The sequence below is a fragment of the Tachyglossus aculeatus genome, chromosome X1 (assembly GCF_015852505.1).
Source record: "Tachyglossus aculeatus isolate mTacAcu1 chromosome X1, mTacAcu1.pri, whole genome shotgun sequence".
Taxonomy (NCBI): domain Eukaryota; kingdom Metazoa; phylum Chordata; class Mammalia; order Monotremata; family Tachyglossidae; genus Tachyglossus; species Tachyglossus aculeatus.
The window spans coordinates 23,465,905-23,482,063 of NC_052101.1; the positions used below are offsets into that span (position 1 = coordinate 23,465,905).

The following is a 16,159-nucleotide window of genomic DNA, read 5'->3' on the forward strand; positions in this document are numbered from 1 at the left end:
GCTCTCATTTACTATTCTTCCATCTCTAACCCTCTGTTTTATGCTATTCTCCTGGCCAGAAACTCCCCCAAACTGCCAGGAACTCCCCCAAACTGCCAGGCACTGCCCCCCCCCCGCATTCTCCCCCCGCTCCCCCCATACACACACACACACACACACACACACAAATAACCAAGTCCTCTTGAAGGTTAGGAAACCTTCACTGGATAATTTCCAACACCCCAAGTCACATCACCCCAACAGCCATCCTCAACTCCTATTTAAACCCACCCTCAGCTCTTAGATATACTGTATTACTGATTCTGTATACCATATTATTGATTTTGATAACATTTATTCTTCTATCCTTATCCCTTTGCTAGTTCTTCTGTTTGTAAATAAACTTAAATCTCTCTGTCTTCCCCATTAGGTTGTAAAACCGTTGAGGAAAGAAAATGTCTGTTTTCCTTCTACTGCACTCTCCCATGCTCTTAGAAGAACGTCCTGCACTTAGTAAATGCCCAATAAATACAACTGATTAATTTACATTGACACAGACATCTATATAAATTAGTGAATTTACTGAACACCTAATAAGTGCAGGGCAGTCTTCATTTATATAGAGAGCCAAGTCCAGTGTATATATTTATTTCCATTTTCCCATTTCTGAAATTCCCTTGTGGTACAGCCATTATTGGATCAGAAGGGAGACAGAGACTGCAGCAGGAGAGAGCACTCACATCTGCATCAGTCAGTTGGGAATTGTGCACATGGAGGGGAAACTTTATACTGTTTAACCAGGATGAAGTCACTGTTGTTGTTCAGACACTGAGGCCCGATTCTTGGAGCTCCTGCAGGAAGTCAAGTCCCTTGAGACCAAAGACACCAGAAGCATCCGCTTGGTGGGACTGAGAGTCTGGGGCAACGGGGAATGAAAAATCACTCATGTGACTCCAAAAGATCAAATGTTTGCACTCCCATTTCAAAGAGGGAGTGGGCTGGCCCCAGATCTGAAGTATCATGTAGTCATCATCATCATCAATCATGGGTCTTGCTTGGCAATTGTTCTTTGGCTCCTCTGTGAAACCAGCTATTGTCACTCTGGGATAAGTGGTGTTGGTGAAGCCTGAACGAGGTGCTGACTGGGTTCTATCAAACTGGAAAACTTTGACGTAGGCCAAAAACCTGCCCCTGATCTTGACCCTCATGCAAAGTTGAGCTCAACTTTCAAAGCATCAAAAGCCCTGGTAAAGCCAGCTTTGGTGATGTGGGGGAAAATGGGTATTCTTGGATGGGAATAACATACAGACCTGGGACATGGCTGTGACCTCGAACCAGCGCAGGATCCCTGGAAGTTTGTATGCTGTCACAAAAGATGTTCTCTCGATCCACATCGACTGTCCATTGGGAGAAGGTGGCCAGGGAAGAAAAATAAAAGGAGGAGTGAGTGAATCCTTTACCCACTCTTTGGTGGGTCTCACCACACTGTGAGAGGTTAGACTACACTTGAAAAACAACAAGATTATTTTCCAGACTGCTAAACTTTCTCTAGAGGATGTGAAAGGGCTTTAGAACTCCCTCCTGGTTATTTACAAACCTCACAGGGACCCCAAATCTTCTCCAGACAGATGTGATGAACTCTTTTTTTTTCCCTTGGGGGCTGGGAGGCAGTATTTGTTAAACATTTACTATGTTCCAGGCACTGTTCTAAGCAATGGGGTTGGTACAAAGTGATCAGGTTGGACACAGTCCATGTCCCACAGTCTTAATCCCAATTTTACAGATGAGGTAATTGAAGCACAGAGAAATGAAGTGATTTACCTAAGGTCACTCAGCAGACAAGTGGAAGAGCCGGGATTAGAAACCAGGTCCTTCTGTCTCCCAGGCCCATGCTCTACCCATTAAGCCACACTAGTTCTTTAATTTTTTTATGAACTGAAGCACAAACTTTAAAATTCTTGGTGATCAGGGTACTCCATGAGGATTTTGTGTCATTTCATTGGCATGTGTTAGCTAATCTGTTGTTTTTAACATACAAACCTTTTTTTACTAGATAATTGTTTCATTTGAATTCATCCAGCAGACACCCGCAAAAAGTCAACAGTTCAGTGAGCACATTCAAACCTGAAGTTGGTTTTGTTTGTAATCAGAAGTCAGGACAAATTTACAGGAAAAGGGGGACATGCAGGTAAGATTCTGTGCCATTTATTTTCATCTCCTCACACATCAGATCCAATTAAATGCAAAGCTGAGGCTGGCTCACGGGATTCCTTTAAAAGCAGATCGGGTCAGAGTAAATAATGAGATTCAGGTACTCACCGCAAACTCATTTTCCGGGTCAACTGTCCCCTTCCTTACTGGTCTCGAATAGTGGAACCGTTGCACATAGTTGGATTTGTAAAAGCTGAAAACCAGAATATGTAGCAGTCCCATGTTAGCAATGCTTCTCGGGTGGGTTACGGGGTGGGGAATAGTGATAGAGAAAATTAGGGCCCAGTTTCCAAACAGAGCATGTCTCTAAGGTTTTCGGGGATGGTCTTCTCCTGGTTACTGACACTTAAAGTGATTCTACCTCTAGCTGAGCTGAAGATTAGTTCCAACCCTAAGACTCCCCGTGAGGAAAGCCAGATAATTCTAGTCAGGGTAATTCCCCTTCCCATCACCATCCCCTAAACATGCTTGCCTCTCATACATTCATTCAATCATATTTACTGAGCGCTTACTGTGTGCAGAGCACTGTACTAAGTGCTTGGAAAGTACAATTCAGCAACTGAGGCAATCCCTACCCAACAACAGGCTCACAGTCTAGACGTGGGGAGACAGACAACAAAATAAAACAAAGCAAGTGGACAGGCATCAATAGCATCAATATAAAATAATAGAATTATAGATATATGCACATCATTAATAAAATACATAGAATAATAAATATGTACATATATACGCAGGTGCTGTGGGGCAGGGAGGGAGGTAGAGCAGAGGGAGGGAGTCGGGGTGGTGGAGAGGGGAGGAGGAGAAGAGGAAAAGGGGGGCTTAGTTTGGGAAGGCTTCCTGAAGGAGTCGAGCTTTCAGTAGGGCTTTGAAGGGGAGGAAGTGTGCTAGTTTGGCAGAGGTGAGGAGGGAGGGCATTCCAGGTCAGAGGTAGGATGTGGGCCAGAGGTGGATGGCGGGACAGGTGAGAACGAGGCACAGTGAGAAGGCTGGTACCAAAGGAGTGGAGTGTGTGGGCTGGGCTGTAGAAGGAGAGAAGGGAGATGAGTTAGGAGGGGGCATGGTGATGGAAGCTTTGAAGCCAATAACGAGGAGTTTTTGTTTGATACCCTCACCCCCGGGGCTCTCAAAAGGGTGGAGAGATGATAAACCAGAGAGTGATGCTTCTGCCACCCTTGGCCATTGCTCAAGGAGTGAGGACAGGAGTTCACATTGACTTAGTGAGACTCAATTTGGCCATTGTTTCAACCATTTTTGTTCTTTCTGATCTGCTCTTTAGACTTCCCACTTCAAGGGCATCCTCAGGAGGAGCAAGCTCTTTCGAATGGCAGGGCAGACTTCTGAGAGTAACCTGCCAAAGCGCTGTTTCCCAAGAGGCACGAGACTGAAAAGGTTCAGTTGGATAATGAGTGGGAAGAATCTTCAACCCTCAGAAAGATGTGGGTGAAAATAGGACTGAGGGACTAGGTGTTTTTCAGCAAACTGTACACTTCTTAGAAGTTGGGGAAGCAGTGTGACCTAAGTGGATAAAATGCAGGCCTGGAAGTCAGAGGATCTGGGTTTTAATACCAGCTGTGCCACTTGCCTGCTGTGGTAATGTGTGCGAATTGCTTATTTTCTCTGGGCTTCACTTTTCTCAGATGTAAAATGGGGACTCAATACCCATTTTTCTCCCTACTTGGGTGTAAGCCCCACATGGAACAGGGACTGTGTCCCAAGTGATTAACTTGTATCTAGCCCAGTGCTTAGAACAATGCTTGACACATAGTAAGTGTTTAACAAATACCATGCAGAAAAGTCTGCTAAGAACACTCTACAAGTGTTTTTACACTGTGGGATCCACTCTGGAAATTTTTATCTTCTTTTGCGATTGGACTGATGTTTAGCCATTGTTCATGACATGAGACTTCATCAATTTTTTTTTCCTCCAACTCAGAGGAACTCATTATCAGATGGCAATGAACGTTATTTTGATTTTAATGTAAGTCAAATTGATCCTTCCCCCTCAGCTACTATTAACACTTCCAGAAATACGTTTCCCTGATTTCACAGTAAAATAAAAACACAACCCAGGTCCGTTAATCAACGTCAGTAGTGGTGTGTTTGAAATAATAGAAGTACATTAATGACAACTTATGGAAACAAAATCCCACATAAATTCCTGTCCAGAGACAGAGGCTTCTTGTGGGGCAGTGACAGGGTGTTTAAAGACCTGGGCTATATAATAATAATAATTATAACAATGGTATTTGTGAAGTGCTATGTGCCAAGCACTGTTCTAAGAGCTGGGGGAGATACAAGGTAATCAGGTTGTCCCACGTGGGGTTCATAGTCTTAATCCCCATTTTACAGATGCGGTAACTGAGGCACAGAGAAGTTAAGCGACTTGCCCAAAGTCACACAGCTAACAAGTGACTGTACAGTTCCCCTCAGGGCTTGTGCTGTCCCTATAGGTGGTTGCAAGTCCTGCTCTTAACGCACTGAGGGGATGGTAGCTTCTTTGGGCGGGCTAACGAGAGGAGATTGACTGAGCTCTGCAGCTTCCCGAAGTTGAAGCTGAAATCTTTGGCAGCAGCTATGGTTCCAAGAGAAGCCCATGTGTTACCCTGGGTGGCAGACAGTGGTCCCCTCCTCTGGTGGTTCTCTGGCAAACCATCATAAAGCAAACCAGACCCAAGCCACTTTCAGCAAAGATAACTCTACTTAAGCATCAGGGCTCTGCTCCAAATGGAAGCCAGACAAGAGGAACATGCTGTATGTAATAATAATAATTATGGCATTCATTAAGCACTTTCTATGTGCCAGGCATTGTACTAAGCGCTGGGGTGGATACAAGCTAATTGTGTTGGACACAGTCCCTGTCCCATGTCGGGCTCCCAGTCTCAATCCCCGTTTTACAGATGAGGCAACCAAGGCACAGAGAAGTGAAGTGACTTGTCCAAGGTCACACAGCAGACACGTGGCGGAGTCAGGATTAGAACCCATGACGTTCTGACTCCCAGGCTTGTGCTGTATCCACTACGCCGTGCTGCTCTCTGCTTCTCCCACACGCATACCATAAGTACTCTTTAGTGAGATATGCTGATGGTTTACATTTATGTGTATGCATAATACCTTACATATAAATGTACACACCCCTATGGAGATAAGGTCATTTGTATTGGGGGTAAATGCTAAATACTGGATGCTCTTTGTTAGCTGCTTTGGTTGATGTTTCACTGGACACCCCTAGGACAGTTAGCTCAGCTTTGAGAATGTCTTTGCGCTATGGGTTTGGGCTGCTTTAGCTGACATTTAATCCAGGTTTCACTGTACAGTCTCTTAACAGTGGAAGACATCTGTCCTGTGCAACTTGGATGTTGACCAAAGCATTCCTATGAGCCATGCAGAAGTGGCACACTCTGAAAATAAAAAGCTTTAAATCTATTAGCAGCTGGAAAAATCTTTGATTCCGATGTCCTAAACTGCCCCTCTCGCACAGTCGTGTCTCCCTGAGAGCAGGACTGTGGCTGACCCAAAGCAGCCAGAAGCAGCAAAACCTAGTGGATAGCGCAAAGGCCCAGGAATCAGAAGGTCATGGGTTCTAATTTCGGCTCTTCCAATTGTCTATGTGACCATGGGCAAGTCACTTCACTTCTCTGTGCCTCAGTTACCTCATTTGTAAAATGGGGATTCAGACTTTGAGCCCTATGTGGGACAGGGACTACATCCAACTCGATTTGCTCATATTCCACCTCCCAGTGCTTAGTACAGTGTTTGGCACATAGTAAGTGCTTACCAAATATCACAATCATTATTGTTCTTGGCCACCCACCAGAGTGCCATCAGGACCAGGACTGCAGACAAGGCTAAAGGGACCCAGAAATGTCCTGAATTGGGCCACCAAAGAGATTTCTAACATTAGGAAATCACAAAGGAAAACATTTAAGGAGATTGATTAATAAATAGAATGCTGTTCAGAGTATTCTCCTTCTCTCTCTTTGACTCTTTCTCTCTCATCCTCCTTTCTTCCCCCACAAACCCTCCAAGAATGCTCATCCTTCTCCTGGCATAAGAATCTGTCTCTTTCCTCTTTCTCCGCCAGTCCTGTACCACAGCCTCCAATTCCCATTGCTTACCAAATAACATGTCTGTGTTTTAATACATGTCACATCTGCAACACATGAGGGTTTTTTTTCCCTAGCACCTACATCAGTGGAGAATGAGGAAATCATTTTCTTCCAGGTTCAAAGATGATGAGTATACTGACAGTGTGATCATTATATAGGAAGGCACAAGTAAGCCCTTAATACATAACGGTGATGGTGGAGATTTACGTGGGTTTGGTTGAAAAGACAGATTGGTAGCCCACAGCCCTTCCAACTGTGCTCAGATTAAGATGGAGCTTTGTGGTGAAGCTGCAGTAGCTTTCTGGAATGGCTGGGCTGTTTCCGAAAAATATTACTTACAATAGCAAATCACAAGATCTCTTTGCTTCGGAGCTTAGCACTACCAAACTAAAATGCAATTGCCACCCGTGTTTTGGAACATAAGGTAGATGAGATAGAATTCACATTCCCTCTGATTTAGGTGAAGGTTTTCTTAACTGCTGGTTCTAATAAATGAAAGCCCGAACAGGACACATTTAACAAGTCTATACCCTGGGGACAGTCTACAGGCCGAAAAGCCTACCAAATTTGTAAAGCATGGGTATAGGTCTCCAACAGTGCCCAAGTTCCTGGGGAAAAAACTACTTAGCAGAAGGAGAGGAAGAAAAGGGGGAAGTCCAATGCCCTGGGGGAGTTGTTTCTGAACTGGTCCAGAGGGGTCAGGGTTCAACCCGGCTCCTTGGTCATTAAGAACTCCCAACCCCCCACCAACATGCTGAGAGACAGATTTGAGTCTTACTTTATGATCTGGTCAGGCACAGGCTTGTTCTTGAATCGTGGATGCTCATCTAGGACAGGCTGGACTGTGAAACACTGGATATCTACATTCCCTCGAATTAAGGACTCAAACTCACTATTACCACCACAGCTTTCCCTGTTCCGACGGTCAGGGAGATATCCCCGCTGTTCAGTCCCCACTCTCCGACCAGCCATTACCCATACCCAGCATGGAGCTCTGGAAAGGCATATGTGTTCATTTTGCACCCGAATCCAGTTACCCGTCTATGTCCCCTGGCTCCTTCTTTAGTCAGGGGCCTCTTCCACAATGGCGTGGACTAATGTGACACTCTCTGAGTCCGGGAGTTTGGAGGCCTGAGATCTGGTTCTATCTGCCGCTGACCTGGGCAAGTCACTTGACCCCTGGATGTCTCAGTTTACTAGCTTACCCATTTGTAAAATGGGGATAACAATCTCTTTGACTCTCTGTCTACAGGGCTGGTGGGAGGAGAAAATCTGTGCTAGCATTTTGAGTTCTTAGAGAAGCATTATATCTACGGGAAGGGGAACATCACCATGACTTTTCATCAGTGTATATACACACCTGTGGCTACTGACTGTGGGGTTTTACCCAGGAGTGTGGGCAAAACAGGCTTGCTGAGGAGAGTCTGATGCTGGTCAATGGAAATTTAGTTATTTTGCTAGGCCAACTAGGTAATTTCCCCCAGTCGACAAGTGGGAAGAGAATAAATTGGCCACCTCTCGGAAACCTTACAGGCTTCATTTAGTGCAGAAGCATTTCAGTAAATGGACTTTCCTGGCCTGGAAGTCTTATTTGGCCTCTCCAGGGGGAAGCTTTTCTCCTTCCTCTTCCACACAACCAAGCACAACCATTTCAGAGAAGATTGCTTGCCCCTCAGGGTCAGTGTCCTGGCAGCCCAGTGAAAGAGAATTGGCAGGGGAGGCTAAGGAAAGGGGGAGGAAGATGCCATATTGCTGCTACCTCTCAGCTTGACATTTTATCCTTTCCACAATTTTAGGGAATAGGTGGGGAAGATTCTTCTCCTCCACCAAAGCAGGAAAGGGTGATGTAAGATGACCCACAAAGCCTTGCAGTATATAAACACCTATCTGTACCCTTGTGTGAGGTCACTGGAATTGGAGAGAGAAGTCATTTTCTGGCAGCGTGGCCTAATGGCCTAGAGCATGGGCCTGGGAGTTAGATGGACTTGGGTTCTAATCCCAACTCTGCCATTTGTCTGATGTGTGACCTTGGGCATATCACTTTTCTGTGCCTCAGTTACCTCATCTGTAAAATAGGGACTAAGACTGTGATCTCCATGTGGGATAGGGACTGTGTCCCACCAGATTTGCTTGAATCTACCCCAGCACTTAGTATAGACAGGTAAGTGCTTTATACCACAATTATTATTATTACTGTTATCATTATTATTATTCTCAGTCTCGATGTTGGGATTGCTCTGGACAGTAGAAATTGAGCTCTCTCCTTGACTTTCCCATCTCTGTTGATGGCACTACCATCCTTCCCGTCTCATAAGCCCGCAACCTTGGTGTCATCCTCGACTCCGCTCTCTCATTCACCCCTCACATCCAAGCCGTCACCAAAACCTGCCGGTCTCAGCTCCACAACATTGCCAAGATCCGCCCTTTCCTCTCCATCCCAACCGCTACCCTGCTCATTCAAGCTCTCATCCTATCCCGTCTGGACTACTGCATCAGCCTTCTCTCTGATCTCCCATCCTCGTGTCTCTCTCCACTTCAATTCATACTTCATGCTGCTGCCCGGATTATCTTTGTCCAGAAACGCTCTGGGCATGTTACTCCCCTCCTCAAAAATCTCCAGTGGCTACCAATCAATCTGCGTATCAGGCAGAAACTCCTCACCCTGGGCTTCAGGGTTCTCCATCCCCTCGCCCCCTCCTACCTCACCTCCCTTCTCTCCTTGTCCAGCCCAGCCCGCACCCTCAGCTCCTCCACCGCTGATCTCCTCACCGTACCTCGCTCTCGCCTGTCCCGCCATCGACCCCCGGCCCACGTCATCCCCCGGGCCTGGAATGCCCTCCCTCTGCCCATCCGCCAAGCTAGCTCTCTTCCTCCCTTCAAGGCCCTGCTGAGAGCTCACCTCCTCCAGGAGGCCTTCCCAGACTGAGCCCCTTCCTTCCTCTCCCCCTCGTCCCCCTCTCCATCCCATCTTACCTCCGTCCCTTCCCCACAGCACCTGTATATATGTATATATGTTTATACATATTTTTTTACTCTATTTATTTATTTATTTAATTTATTTGTACATATCTATTCTATTTATTTTATTTTGTTAGTATGTTTGGTTTTGTTCTCTGTCTCCCCCTTTTAGACTGTGAGCCCACTGTTGGGTAGGGACTGTCTCTATATGTTGCCAATTTGTACTTCCCAAGCGCTTGGTACAGTGCTCTGCACATAGTAAGCACTCAATAAATACGATTGATGATGATGATGATGATGACTGCCATCACAGCTTGCTGACTGCCCCAAGTTTAAACTGCAGTATTCAATCTCATGGTTTGCAATTTCTTTTGTGGCTGCCCCACTGTGTTGCTTTCAACTGAAAGTCCCTCTCTACCTCTCCCTATTTGGCATATGCTGAGCAGAAAAGACCTGGTTTTCTCAAGCTCTGGCTGACCCTGGCCATGAACACAAGACATATCGGAGCTGGGGAAGGCAATGATCTAGGTCAGGGAGATGGAAAAACATCTATTTTAGGAGATGCTAAAAAGGTCAGGACTCTTCAGCCTGGAAAGTCACAAGCCTAGAGGGAACACATTTGAGGTCTATAAAATCATGACATGCTTGAACGAGATAAACTAACTGCCCACCATACCCCACAACAACAAAGCAAGAGGCAACAACAGCATCTAGAAGGTAGTAGGTACAAATCAAACAAAAGGAAACAGCATAGCCTAGTGGAAAAAGCATAGGCCTGAGAGTCTGGGGACCTAAGATTTAATCCCACTTCTTTCCAGCTGTATGACCTTGGGCGAGTCATTTAACTTTTCTGTTCTTCAGTTTCCCCAGCTGTAAAATGGGGATTCAATACCTGTCCTCCCTACTACTTAGAATGTGAGCCCCATGTGGGACAGGGACTATGTCCCTGTATCTACCCTAGAGCATAGTACAGTGTTTGGCATATAGCGAGCACTTGACAAATACCACAGTTATTATTGCCATTAACCCCTCCTTTACACAAAAGGTGGGAGCCATATGGAATTCATCATCCCAGGAAGTTGTATAGGACAGAAATATCAGTAGGTTCAAATGGCTGTGGATGAATCCACGAATGCTTGGTTCAAAATGAGAAAATTTAGGACTGTTAGAGAGTTCATTCCTAAACTTGGACTGGAATGCGGAGAGGTGGAGAATGTGGCAGGAAGCTGGTCAACTGAAACCGGTGAGGACAATTTATGTCTCAGGGGACAAGGGAGCTGACTGGAAAAGGTTTCATCAATGAAAATCAAATCTAAAAGGTTTTCAGGGCTCTAGACTCTGGGCTGGGAAATGTTTATGAAGCTGGTGGAAGTGCCGGGCTGTCCAGTGCTCTGGGTGGAGATGGCAATCATTGACTCCACCCTCAGTCTCAGCCCCACTGTTACTGAGTATGTTTAGCCTGGAATCTAGTTGTCCACTGCTTTGAAGCTTGCAAAAAAAAGGATAGAAAACCATTCCCATCAACTCACAATCTTGGACACACATTAGATCTCATCATCTCTAGTCACCGTACACTCTCTATCCTCACAAACTCTGAAATACCTCCATTCAACCACAACCTGCTCTCCTGCCTTCTCCCCAACATGCCCCTTCCCTGCAAATCTGTGCTGTTCTCCAACAGAGACCACTGACCTTTTGACCTCATACAATTTTCTCAACTCATCATGCCCCATTTAGTCTCCATATGCAAACTATCTTTCCTTGCCGACCAAACTGGCACCCTCAACATAACCCTCCCTGATGAACTCAACTCATTTGCTCCCCTATCTCTTCACCAATCTCGTATCATCAATGCACTGCCATGGATCACCTCCACAGTCCACTTCCTTTGCTTCTATGCATGGACCACAGAGCACTGCTGGAGGAAATCCAGATACCATGCTGATCTCATCCGCTTCAAGTTTATCCTTGCCTGCTTTAACTCTGACCTCTCCGCTGCCTGGCAACATTATTTCTCCATCCTTATTGATTCCTACGCCCACTGCCCCCTGCTAGTTATTTCAGGCATTTTACAACCCCCCTAACTCCCTACCTCCCCCATCTCTTGCCCCTAATCACCTCAGATCCAGCTTCCTCCTCCTTCACTCCACTGAAATTGCCCTTTCAAAAGTCACCAATGATCTCCTTCTTGTCAAAGTCAATGTCCAGTATTCCATCCTGATCCCACTAGACCTCTCAGCTGCCTCTGACCCTGCCGACCACCCCCTCCTCCTGCTAACATTACCCAACCTTGGCTTCACTGATACTGTCCTCTCCTGGTTCTCCTCCCATCTAGCTGGCTGCTTGTTCTCAGTCTCTTTTTTTGAGCTCCTGCTCTGCCTCCCATCCCCTAACTGTGGTAATCCCTCAAGGCTCAGTTCTGATCTCTATGCAGATGATTTCTGAACCTATGTCTCCACCCCAGAGCTCACTCCTTCTCTACAGTCACGTATTTCCTCCTATCACTTTTTGGATGTCCCATCAACACCTCAAATTTAACATGTTCAAAACAGAACTCCTCATATTTCCACCCAGGCCCGGTCCTCCCCATGACTTTCCCATCACTTTAGACAGCAACACCATCCTCCCTATCTCACAAGCCCAAAATCTTGGCGCTTTCTCAATTCATCTCTCTCATTCAACCCAAGCATCCAATTTGTCACCAAATTCTGTCAGTTCAAGCTTCAAAACATCACTAAAATCTGCCTTTTACTTTCCATGAAAACTGCTACCACAATAATCCAAGCATTTATTCTATCGCAACTTGACTATTGCATCAGCCTCCTTGTTGACTTTCCTACCTCCTGTCTCTCCCTATTCCAGTCCATACTTCATTCTGCTGTCTGGATCATTTTTCTATAAAACCATTCAGTCTATGTTTCCCCACTCCTCAAGAGCCTCCAGTGGTTGCCCATTCACCCCGGCATCAAATGGAAACGCCTTAAGATAGGGTTTAAAGCATTCAATCTCCTTGCCCCTCTCACCTTACCTCCCTGATTTGCTACTACAACCCAGCCCACATGCTTCACTCCTCTAATGTCAAACTCTATCTTATCCATCTGGCCACCAACACTTCTCCCACGTCCTGCCTCTGGCCTTGAATGCCCTCCCTCTTCATATCTCACAAAAATGCTCCCCACCTTCAAAGCCTTATTAAAGGCACATCTCCTCCAAGAGGTCTTCCCAAGTAAGCCCTCATTTCCTCTTATTTATATTTATGTCTGACTCCCCCTCTGGGCTGTAAGCTCATTGTGGGCAGGGAATGTGTCTGTTTATTGTTATATTGGAATCTCTCAAATGCTTAGTATAGTGCTCTGCGCACAGTGAGTGCTCAATAAATACAATTGACTGACTGACTCATCCCACTCCTTTGTACTGCCTTTGCAGTTGGATTTACACCGTTTATTCACCCCTCCTTCAGGGCCACAGCATTTATGTACCTATATGTAATTCATTTATTTAAATTGATTTCTCTCTTCTCCTCTAGACTGTAAGCTCACTGTGGACAGGGAACGTATCTACCACCTCTTAAAGAGTAAATTTACTCTTCCAAGGGCTTAGTACAGTGCTCGGCACACAGTAAGTATTCAATAAATCCAAGTGATTGATTAATTCCTGGTCCCTAGTCCTGTTTCACCAGCTCTCTGTTCCCCTCTATCCAGAGATGCCAGGGTCAGGAAAAAGACCTCAGGCCTGCTGTGCTTCTCTGTTTGATTACGTGAAAGGCTAGAGTTTATTACTACTGCCAATACTGATGATAGCTGGCAATAGAAATAGCTTCCTTTTGATTATTATTTTATAATGTCTGGTAATAACAATAATAATAATTTTGGTATTTGTTAAGCACTTACTATGTGCCAGGCACCGTACTAGGCACTGGGGTAGAAACAAGGTAATCGGGCTCACATAGGGCTCACACTCTTAATTCCTTTTATACAGAGGAGGTAACTGAGGCAAAGAGGAGATAAATGACTTGTCCAAGGTCACACAGCAGACAGATGGCAGGGCCAGGATTAGAACCCAGGTCCTTCTGACTCCCAAGCCCATGCTCTATCCACTAGGCAACACTGCTCCCTCTGCTTCTAAAACTGTCCCAACTTTTCAGGGACTTTAGAAAATGATGCAACTATTGTTATGATGTTTATTTACTTCAGTTCATAATTGCAGAAGGAAAACAGGGAATTCAGAAGCAATACAGCTCTGCCTCTAGTAGTAAAACAACAGGAAGCAAGATGGTTTTAAAGAAGGAACAGTTAGCACCTGGTGTGAAAAATCACCTGGCAGTTGGTATGTTCAGAGTGCTTTTCAAAGTGAATTTGAGGGTAGACAGTTCCAAACAAATCAGGTAATCGGGTATGAGGTTAACACATTTTCAGATTTGTGTATTTATTCATTCATTCAATCGTATTTTTTGAGCGCTTACTGTGTGCAGAGCACTGTACTAAGCACTTTTATGTTTCTTTTATCATTATTGTGCATTTAATTCAATGCACATGATTGTGTCTTTTTCCAGAGATTCAAAGAGGGTACCCAAGGACAAAGGCAGACCAGCTAGTTCTAGGAGTCATGTCTCTTAGCCTTAGGCGTGGTACCCTGGGAAACAGGAAAGCCTAGTAGAAAGAGCCTGGGCTTGGGAGGCAAGAGACCTGGATTCTAATTCCAGATCCTCTATTTACCTGCTTTGTGACCTTGAGTAAGTCACTGAACTTCTCTGAGCCTCACCTTTTCTCATCTGCAAAAATGGGTATATATACTGTTCTCCCACCCACCTTAGGCTATAACCTCCTAGTGGGAGAGGGACTCTGTCCAATCTGCTTGTTTTGTATCTACCCCAACCCTTAGCTCAGTGCTTGGCACATGGTAAGTGCTTAACACAAATCACAACTGTTAAGTGTGGAGTAAGGGATGGCTTGAGAAGTAGCATAGCTTATTCATTCATTCAATCGTATTTATTGAGCTGCCTACTGTGTGTAGAGCCCTGTATTAAGTGCTTGAGAAGTACAATTTGGCCTAGAGATACATCATGGCCTAGTGAAAAGAACATGGGTCTGGGATTCAGTGGTCCTTAGTTCTAATCCCAGCTCTGGAACTTGCCTGCTGTGTGACCTTGGGCAAGGTACTTGACTTCTCTGTGTTTCAGTTACCTCATCTGTAAAACGGGGATTTGATACCTCTTCTCCCTCCTATCTGGACTGTGAGCCCAATGTGGGGCAGGGACTGTCCAACCTCATCATATTGTATCTACTCCAGCACTTAGCACAGTGCTTGGTATATAGTAAGTGCTTAACAAGTACCATAGTTTTTAGCAAATATCACAGTCATTATTTTTAGCCCAAGCTGCCTCCTTGTTCTCAGCTCCCTTCCTTGTATAGAGGGGAGAACTCCATCACGGGGAAGAGTGGGCCTGGACTGGGTTGGGGAAAGCGATCCAGTGGTACGCAGATGACAAGTCAGGTGATGTGTGATGGCTCGATGGTCTTTGTGCTGAGCTGAGGCACTGCGGCATGCCATCAGGGACTTGAACCTCAGGCTAGACGGCATGTCTGCAAGTGAAAATGGGAATTCTGAGGCTTTGAAGAAGGAGAGAGTGAAAGGTGAATTAACAAAAAAAAAGCTTTCCCTTTCAAGTGCCTTTCCCCTTGAGCATCAGAGTGAGGATAGAAAGGATCTGATGCCTTGACAAACTTCTGTGAAGTTCTCTTAGGGGTGGGCATAGTGGGCAACAGACCGGGTGAATGTGGGAGATGCAATCCTGGACATAAAACTCTCCTGCAACTGGCTTTATGTTTACCATGCATCCCTAATGCAACCAGACAACCAGATCCAATTCTTCCTTTTTCTCCAAATGCCTAGCAATCTAAAGGTGGCAGAGACAAGAGGGCAAGTGAAGCAATAAAAGAGTTACTGATGAACCTTTTGTTTCAAAGAATGGGAGAACATGTGGACTGAGGTTCAGCGGGTTGACTGGTCCTGCAATACGAGTCGCATGATGCTTTAAATGTTCATTTCTGGTTCTGCGGTAGTGATAAGCTGGCCCACCTGGGTTAATGTGATTCCTTTCAATCATCCCACCAGCTTCCCAGCAGTCTTGTCTCTAATTTAGGCACCACCCTAATTGGCACATTTCCTGTTTTTGTCACTGGCCTGTGCATTCTCCCTGATCCCCTCCATATTAAATTAATGAGCTTAATATCCACCTGCAGTTTGACTTTGAGCTCTGACTACTGTCCAGAATTTGGTTGCCTAAAATGGAGGACCAATCCCAGATTTTTGTTTTCATTCGCCCCATCCTGCACCAGTCCACTCAGTGGGAGACAGAAATAGGCCCTAGAGCCAGAAATTGTGTCCCAGTGTGGAAATACTGAAATCCAGGGGGGTCTCTGTGACCAGAGGATTATGGAATCCAAGAACTGGACAGGCCTTCAAATGGCCATCTTATCCAGCCCACTTTCTCTGGGCAGATGAGGACCTGAACCACCGAGGAAAAAAGGTGGCTGATCCTAAGTCCTAATTTTAATGATCCCCAGGGACGAAGATTCCCAAATATCAAAATCCCAAATCTTAGAGAAGCAGCATGGCTCAGTGGAAAGTGGCTGTGGAGTCGGAGGTCATGGGTTCAAATCCCAGATCAGCCAATTGTCAGCTGTGTGACTTTGGGCAAGTCACTTCACTTCTCTGTGCCTCAGTTATCTCACCTGTAAAATGGGGATTAAGACTTTGAGCCCCCCGAGGGACAACCTGATCACCTTGTAACCTCCCTAGCGCTTAGAACAGTGCCTTGCACACAGTAAGTGCTTAATAAATGCCATCATTATCATCATTATCATTATTTCCCTTGGTGGTCTCTTTCATTGTTTTATGAC

At 45.4% G+C, this 16,159-nt stretch overlaps 1 protein-coding gene across 1 annotated transcript in view; it reads right to left on the reverse strand.

Moving 5' to 3' along the window:
* Window positions 1-16,159, reverse strand: part of LOC119949834 (dedicator of cytokinesis protein 2-like) — a 381,064-nt gene that overhangs the window by 15,402 nt on the left and 349,503 nt on the right. The window contains exons 52-54 of the mRNA XM_038771675.1: window positions 7,078-7,159; window positions 2,299-2,383; window positions 1,290-1,376 (exon numbers count right to left, since the gene is read on the reverse strand). Of these exons, the coding sequence (XP_038627603.1) occupies window positions 1,290-1,376; window positions 2,299-2,383; window positions 7,078-7,159 (254 nt within the window). The remainder of the gene's footprint in view (window positions 1-1,289; window positions 1,377-2,298; window positions 2,384-7,077; window positions 7,160-16,159) is intronic.